Here is an 8,879-nt window from a genome sequence, read left to right on the forward strand (position 1 = left end):
TGGATGACATATACAGTTTTGCACGCCAATCTTAGAACTAACGTTCAGTGACCGTGAATGTGACCTACTGACCTACATTTTTAGCTCACCTGTCACAAAGTGACAAGGTGAGCTTTTGTGATCTCGCTGCATCTGTCGTCAACGCGTGCATCCGTAAACTTTTGCCTGTGGGATCTTTATGAAAATTGGTAAGAATGTTCATCTTGATGATATCTAGGTCAAGTTCGAAACTGGGTCACGTGCCCTCAAAAACTAGGTCAGTAGGTCTAAAAATAGAAAAACCTTGTGACCTCTCTAGAGGCCATATATTTCACAAGATCTTCATGAAAATTGGTCAGAATGTTCATCTTGATGATATCAAGGTCAAGTTCGAAACTGGGTCACGTGCCTTCAAAAACTAGGTCAGTAGGTCTAAAAATAGAAAAACCTTGTGACCTCTCTAGAGGCCATATATTTCAAGAAATCTTCATGAAAATTGGTCAGAATGTTCATCTTGATGATATCTAGGTCAAGTTCGAAAGTGGGTCATGTGCCCTCAAAAACTAGGTCAGTAGGTCAAATAATAGAAAAACCTTGTGTCCTCTCTAGAGGCCATATTTTTCATGGGATCTGTATGAAAGTTGGTCTGAATGTTCATCTTGATAATATCAAGGTCAAATTCGAAAGTGGGTCACGTTCCATCAAAAACTAGGTCAGTAGGTCAAATAATAGAAAAACCTTGTGACCTCTCTAAAGGCCATATTTTTCATGGGATCTGTATGAAAGTTGGTCTGAATGTTCATCTTGATGATATCTAGGTCAAGTTTGAAACAGGGTCATGTGCGGTCAAAAACTAGGTCAGTAGGACTAAAAATAGAAAAACCTTGTGACCTCTCTAGAGGCCATACTTGTGAATGGATCTGCATTAAAATTGGTCAGAATGTTCATCTTGATGATATCTAGGTCAAGTTCAAAAGTGGGTCATGTGCCGTCAAAAAGTAGGTCAGTAGGTCAAATAATGAAAAAACATTGTGACCTCTCTAGAGGCCATATTTTTCATGGGATCTGTATGAAAGTTGGTCTGAATGTTTATCTTGATGATATCTAGGTCAAGTTTGAAACTGGGTCAATTGCGATCAAAAACTAGGTCAGTAGGTCTTGAAATGGAAAAACCTTGTGACCTCTCTAGAGGCCATACCCTTGAATGGATCTTCATGAAAATTGGTCAGAATGTTCACCTTGATGATATCTAGGTCAAGTTTGAAACTGGGTCACGTGCCATAAAAAACTAGGTCAGTAGGTCAAATAATAAAAAAACCTTGTGACCTCTCTAGAGGCCATACTTTTCATGGGATCTGTATGAAAGTTGGTCTGAATGTTCATCTTGATGATATCTAGGTCAAGTTTGAAACTGGGTCAACTGCGGTCAAAAACTAGGTCAGTAGGTCTAAAATTAGAAAAATCTTTTGACCTCTCTAGAGGCCATATTTTTCAATGGATCTTCATGAAAATTGATCAGAATGTTCACCTTGATGATATCTAGGTCAGTGTCGAAAGTGGGTCACATGCGGTCAAAAACTAGGCCAGTAGGTATAAAAATAGAAAAACCTTGTGACCTCTCTAGAGGCCATATTTTTCACGAGATCTTCATGAAAATTAGTGAGAATGTTCACCTTGATGATATCTAGGTAAAGTTCAAAACAGGGTCACATACCTTCGAAAACTAGGTCAATAGGTCAAATAATAGAAAAACCTTGTGACCTCTCTAGAGACCATATTTTTCAATGGATCTTCATGAAAATTGGTCAGAATTTTTATTTTGATAATATCTAGGTCAAGTTCAAAACTGGGTCACATGAGCTCAAAAACTAGGTCACTATGTCAAATAATAGAAAAAACGACGTCATACTCAAAACTGGGTCATGTGGAAAGAGGTGAGTGATTCAGGACCATCATGGTCCTCTTGTTTACATTTGTTTACCGTAAGGACACCGGTCACCTTTTTGATAAATAAACAGAATTATGACATAACTAAAATAACATCTGCTAAAATTTAGACATCAGTGTATCTTACATTATGAAACAGACATGCATTTTTTTCTGCTAAAATGGAATGAGTGTCTTTGCAAACATTTTTTTTCTTTTTTGGAAAGATCAGATAGCAATTGACATTTCAGTTTGCAAAGAAAATCTTAGGCCTTGTCATGAAAAATGAGATTCTGTGTAAATTCCCATACTGATCCATCTGCTACGCTGATTTTTAGAATAATGGACATAAAAAGAACAATTTTATAACAAATGTCAAGACAGAAATCCTTTGTATGTAAATAGTTGAAAATATCCTTGAAAAATGGTTACAAGCATTTTAATGAAGAAATTCAAAATTGTTTCTAATTATTTGTGAAATTTGTATTAAACTTAACGTGCATGAGAGCAAGTTACACTGTAGAACTAACAACAAAATTACATCTTACAATGTACAAAACTTCACAACCCTTTGTAGTTGGCTTAAGTCTAAGCTACAAATATAAAAAAAGCCAAGGAAGGCCAGAGAAGATCACCTTCATATTGAAATGCTTTTATGTTGTCCAGTAGATAGCAGAATAGTTACAGGTTGGCAACTTCAGCACATAGATAAAATCAGCACTCTTTTATTAAAGCAGTTTAACAGAAAATAATCAAGTTGATCATAGCCAATAGAAATGTTTAAACTACTGAAGATTTTGTCATAATAATTGCTAAGTTTTTATAATGCAAATTTCTGTGGAATTCTGTTTCCAGTGTATAATTACGCAAAATCAACTGTGCTCTGAGGGACCCAATAGATTTCAAAAATAAATACAGTTCCAAGTCCACAAGCAGCTATTCAAGTATGAGTGTTAAGAAACCAGCACAGGCATATTTTAAGAATTAGCAATTCACTTAGTTTCCCACTGAGCACAGTTGCACTGACTTTACAAGTCAGTAGATTGATTAAAATAGTTCAGATTTGCATGAAACCACTATATGAATAGCTGTATGATTACACTGGTACCATGGTATATGAGGTAATATCATATTTTGGTCCCACTTAAATTTTTGGGAGGCAGGGATGGTCATATCTAATTCTTCATGTGAGGAAGTCTTCCAGCTGGCTTACGGAAGGTATGTAATTCTACCCAGGTGTCCGCTTATGATGAAATAATGCATGGGGGGACACCTGGGGTCTTTCTTTCTCCACCATTAAAGCTGGAAAGTTGCCATATGACCTATCATGTGTCATGTTAAATCCAAAAAAAGAAAAAAAAAAAAGATTAACCTTGGTCTGTATTTCTGTCCATACATCTATCCATTTGTCTGTCAGTCTGTTTAGATTTGTGTTGGGCATATCTCAAAAAAACTTTCGGCCATCATAGGACCATTTTTCAGCATGTAAAGATTGCACATGGGGTTTTGTTTGGCTTTTCACTTAAAGTCAGACCAGAGTTATCGCCTATGTCTCAGGAAAAAGAATGCAGACAGTTTGTGTAGCAGGTATCTCAAAAAATGTATTTGACCTTGAATAATGAAGCCATTATAGAGATATTACTCAGCATGTGAAGTTGTGCACTTGAGGTCTTGTTTCCGATTTCACTCGACTTTTATGATGAAAAAATCAGTTGCTGATTTCATCTACTGTCATGATGCAAAAAGACAAATATCAGGTATCCTTTTTCTAAGCCCCTTTAAAAAACAAGCCTTGTTTCTAAGTATAAGGTGAAATTTGTTCTGATGTTCAGAACTGTGACGAGTAGAATACTGCCAAAATATACAAATTAGTGTCTATCATTTGGCAACCAGTCTGCTTCTCTTTGCTGTTTACTTGTTACTTAGAAAACTTGATAAAAGTCTACAAATATGGATCTTTGCAACATTGTTTCTCTCCCTTAGGTTTAAAGATCTTATATAACAGCGCAAAGCTTCTGTAGCCTGGTTCTCTTGTTCCATGCATTGTCCTAGTAAATTTAAGGCTGTTTCCCTGTGTCCAAGATTTGGTTCTTGGTCAATAGTCTTGAAAAGGTTAGACAGTGCTTTTTTCTTTTCATCTTGTCTCCCAAGACTTTTGTAGGTCTTGTATTGTAGAAAGTAGAGATATGGGAGAGAATCAACCACAGCCCATTTTATCGTGTAGTCGTCTGGGGGTTTGAAGGCAAGATCCTCTGTCATAGATTTAAACATTTCATACTGTAGTTCATGTGGAACACATTCTGTTTCATATGGCAGAAATTTAACACAGAATGCTGTAATATGCTGTATAGCTTCTTCATTATGATCATTAGATATTGCAAGAAATCCTTTTCTTGGAACTAGTGTTTGGTAATAATGGCAACCACAAACAGGCTCAACAGTGTTTAGGTCATAGCTTCTTTCAATATTCTTAAGTGTCATTTCTGTTTTCCAAGTATCCCCTGTACAGTAGTAGATTGATGCTAGCTTCAGTTTACCAGATGAAACATCTGTGTCCAAACCAAGGCGGATCCAGGCAACAGCTTCTGCTGATATTTTACTGTACAAATGAATGTTGCGGGATGCTAGGGCAGTTCCAAGGAATGTACAAAGCATTTGTGCAAAAAGACGGCAGGCTGTTTTGTCAACTTCTTCACATTGATTAGAAATATCCGCTAAGTTTAAAATAAACGTCCACAGTGTTTGTACAGCTTCTTTATTATTGTTCCTGATTGTAGAGAGAAAATATTTCCTACCATCAATGTTTCTTGCAAGTGCTAATAATAGATGTCCTGAAAGAGAATCACTTGGTTTGAATGAGCTTGAATTATTCATTTTAGCCTGAAGCCTTGAACCAAGATCATCACACTCAATCTCTAGTAATGCTGTACATCTATCAGTTACAACATGACATAGTTTTTGTAGAATGTAAGGTTTATCCGTGTGTGATATTTTCCCTTTCATCAAATTGTTTTCAGGTATGAAAAAGTGTGGACAGTTTTCATTCAGAATATAGTTGTGTAGGACAAATAAACACAATGATAGGCACCCAAGTATGTTGTTTTCTCTCCAGATGTTAGAATGTGTATTTGCAATACAGTGAAACATAACTGTTTTACACATGTAACTTGAAATGGTGTCTTCAAAGTATGGCTTGATAAATGTTTTCAGTATTATCTTCATCAAGACGTAACATTGAATCTGTGTTATATTGAGACTGAACATCAAGTGTCTTTCTGCTAGGGATGTTGATATTCTCCATTCAAATTCCTCATGTTTACTGCCCTTGCTGCCAACACCAACAAGGAAAAACCCTGTACTGCCACAGTATCTTCTCATTTCAGCTGAAGGCCACTGACCTACACCTTGACAGTTTAACCACTGTCTTGCTTGTAGAGGCCATGATTTAGAGTGAAAAGCAAAAACATGGTCCTTATCGCACATCCCAGGTTTTCCTTGTATTGTATTTGCTGGACCGTGTCTTATTCCTCTCTGTAAGACAGTAGCTCCAGCTTTAGACAAGAATTCATTCTTTAACAAAAATTTGTTGAAAAAATATTTATTACGTGCCTCAGCAGGAAGTAGAGTATCATTTCTCAGAAGAAGACAATAGCCAGGTGATACAGTATCATCCTGGATCATCAGAAAATTGTGTACACCTTGTTTCTTGTCATTTCTATCTTGTATCACATTATAGAAATCGGTACAGGCTATTTGGTCACCGTCTGATTTAAGACCCACTGTTGTCGTGCCCTCTGACTGACTGCCAACATTATATAAGACAACTTGGTCATCCAGTTGTTCAGATATTATTTTTTCCATAGATTCAATCAGTAAAGCTGCTCTTCTTCTCTTAAGTACAGTCTTTTCATCTACACCTATATCAGAAAGAACCTCTGACAGTTTTACTGACACTGACTCCATGTACACTGGTGCTTGAAACATTCTGAAAAAAGTAAAGCAGTAATTGACCAAGAAATACAGAAAAAAAATATTCATAGAAGTATGCAGATGCAGGTAAAGTGGCTCTTACTGCTGTATCTGGAATCTGAAGTAGATTTAACCCTTACTGGGTAAATGAACTTGTCCATCTTTCAAATCAGATAGTACCATTAACTGTTTTAAGTAGTACTTACCTAAAAGATAGGAAACTGAATGGTGAATAGTCGTGTCCAGTATGATAAGGGTTAAGGCTTCATGTGGAAAATCAGCACTTCACTCTCTCAGATTCTTATCACTTTATCATGTGTTATTTGAAAGGGCCATTAGTATATGAACCAGAGTAATTTGAAAAGGTTTCATAGTGGTTTGCCAACATTTGTGTGGAGATGTTCTTAGATGAAAAATGTGGACAAGAGACAGATGATGGGCACAAAATTTGGTGCTCAGGTGGACTAAAAATAAACATTTTGGTCTTGTAGATAAATGTGATCTTTATATGTTGTATTGTTCTTCCTATTGATTCAGTTATATTTTCTGTTCCTTTGGAATCATGGAGTCCATTCAATACTAAGTCTTGGGTAGAAGAGTTCTGCTTAAGCCCTTGCTCGGGTACATGAGAGGTGTTGCACTTTCCATTACTATGAAATTATTAATGTTCGTGGGGGACTAATTTTCGTGGATTTCGTGGTTGATTCAATCGACGAAATTTAATCCCAACAAACAAGTAAAATTCCGCTTCATTTTATGTTCAAATGTTTGAATCCACGAATTTACATTCCCATAAAATTGCCATTTTGACCAAAATCTGTCCAAATTTTAGTATTGATCATATAATAAAAATTTCAAGCAGTTCACATTTAAGGAGACGTCACGACTGAGATAGTTTAGCATTATTGCAATACACAGTCGGTATTGAAATTGTGTTTCCAATACATGTGCTCATTAGATAAATCCTCAATATCTATGTGAAAATAAGGGATGTGTTTTGTATGATTGCAACACTGTGAGTTGCTCTAATTACTGACAAATGACTGAAACAATAGGAATTCGTACGAGAGATGGATAGACAAAACAACAGTGAGGTAACAATATATTCTTTTATTGTTTTAAGGTACGAGTTGTAAGCTACAATAAAGAATACCCATTTTATGAAAATCAAACTGGAAGTTAGAAATAACAGAAAAAAAATAATTAGGTCATGAGTCATCATATACCTGTCAAAATTTGTCATTAGTTTTCACGAGCTGTCAAAATTATTTTTATCTCTTTATTCTGCAAATGCATTGTTTTTGAAAGTATCTTAGACGGATATTGTAATGTGTAACTTACTTTACATTCCACTTTAATATTTATGCTTGAAATTGCTTTGTTGAGCTCACCGACGTCACATATGAATGTCTATTGTTTTAGTTTATTGTCTGTTATAAAGGTACCAAATCTCAATATTAAGATATAAAAATTGTTCCTTTCTGGTAGATAAAGGAAAGTATTTGGTTGAATCATGATATAACGGTTTTTGGAAAGAACTGAATATTCTTTGGTTTTTTGTTATTCACCGGAAATTCAAAAAGTGACATCACCTTAATATAACCAGTATTTAAAACTTTGGTGAAATCTTTGATATTGATTGGGAATTAACCTTGGCATAGTGTGTGGTTGTACCTATTCAAAAACTTTGCTAAATAAAATTTCCATTTACAAAATGTATTTGAAATCTTCATACATGTCCAAGTCACCGTGAAGTAACTGTTTTAAATGAAACCATAAAATTGTAAACTAATTTACGGTGAATATAACTTTAAATGTGTGAAATTACATACCTTTCTTTGGTTTGAAGTAAGCAAATTGATTTTTATAAACCTCTTCAGAACGGATGTTTGTAATGCCTAGTTACGGGTTTTCCTTCCTGTTTGAACAGGAGGATAACTCAAACATTAAATCTGGTTTTGATAGCCAGTTGTTACCTACCTTTAACATTTACCCTGCTATATTTCTAAGATGGACTGGTCCATCATACAGACTGGGCAGTACCACTTATTATTCAAAGGAGTATTCATTGAAAATTTACTGAGAGAATAGCAAACAGTGCAGACCATGATCTTGGTCGCAAAGGGAAAATCATTTGCGCCAGCAGGGTAAAGATTAAAGAGAGCACTTATCAAGAACAGAAAACAGTTTTTATTCTTTAATACTGACCTCCTAAGATTAATTTATTTGCATATGAAAAGTCACAACAAAGCCTTATTTGAGAAAATGTAAACCAACACTATTATGTAAATGATGAATTTCAAGTGGTTTACAAAACAGTGAAAGAGAACATTTTAAATAGCTGTGATTGGTGAACATTTAAGACTGTTTATATACATTGTAACAAGACTAAAAAATAAAACTTGATTTGTCTTTTGTATTAGACTTTGGCAGTCACATATGAACCAACTGAATGTAATTCAAATAATCTTGTAAGCTGGAAGATCACAAATCGAGGGCTTAGAGCGAAACTGGTCTATCTGTATATAGAAATAGAAGCAGATAGACCAGTTTCGCTCTAAGCCCTCGAAATGTGTTACACTCTTGACAATGTAACTATAAAGTTACAGTAACGCTAGCCATTAACTTGTTGTATCACCTTGTTTGAAGAACAGATTTTGTCAGTTATTTTGTAGTGATTTACTAGATAATGATTATAAAATGTGCCCTAGCTGGAAATATTCCAGATACAAACAATGCAAACAATCCATAGTATAAATAAATAAATAAATATTTTACCTAGTTTTAAGAACAAATTTTATCAGTTCATTGGCTGGTATTCCATAGAAGTAAGATATTTAACAAGAAGAGATAGTCTGGTAATTGTTGAACCCTGAAATCATGATCTGTAAATGTGTGAAATTACATACCTTTGTTTGGTTTGAAGTAAGCAAATTGATTTTTATAAACCTCTTCAGAACGGATGTTTGTAATGCCTAGTTACGGGTTTTCCTTCCTGTTTGAAC

At 35.0% G+C, this 8,879-nt stretch overlaps 1 protein-coding gene across 3 annotated transcripts in view; it reads right to left on the reverse strand.

Moving 5' to 3' along the window:
* The window catches only part of LOC123566074 (uncharacterized), a 12,039-nt gene extending 3,160 nt beyond the window's left edge, over positions 1 to 8,879 (reverse strand). Inside the window, exons 1-2 of one of the 3 annotated variants that reach the window (XR_008372171.1) lie at positions 8,784 to 8,879; positions 3,278 to 5,890 (exon numbers count right to left, since the gene is read on the reverse strand). Coding sequence is in view for 2 of the 3 variants with exons in the window: in XM_045359907.2 (XP_045215842.2) it covers positions 3,817 to 5,889 (2,073 nt within the window). In the remaining variant the exon portion in view is untranslated. The other 2 variants (XM_045359907.2, XM_045359906.2) reach the window with 2 other exon arrangements.

This window comes from Mercenaria mercenaria, chromosome 8 (assembly GCF_021730395.1).
Source record: "Mercenaria mercenaria strain notata chromosome 8, MADL_Memer_1, whole genome shotgun sequence".
Classification (NCBI taxonomy): domain Eukaryota; kingdom Metazoa; phylum Mollusca; class Bivalvia; order Venerida; family Veneridae; genus Mercenaria; species Mercenaria mercenaria.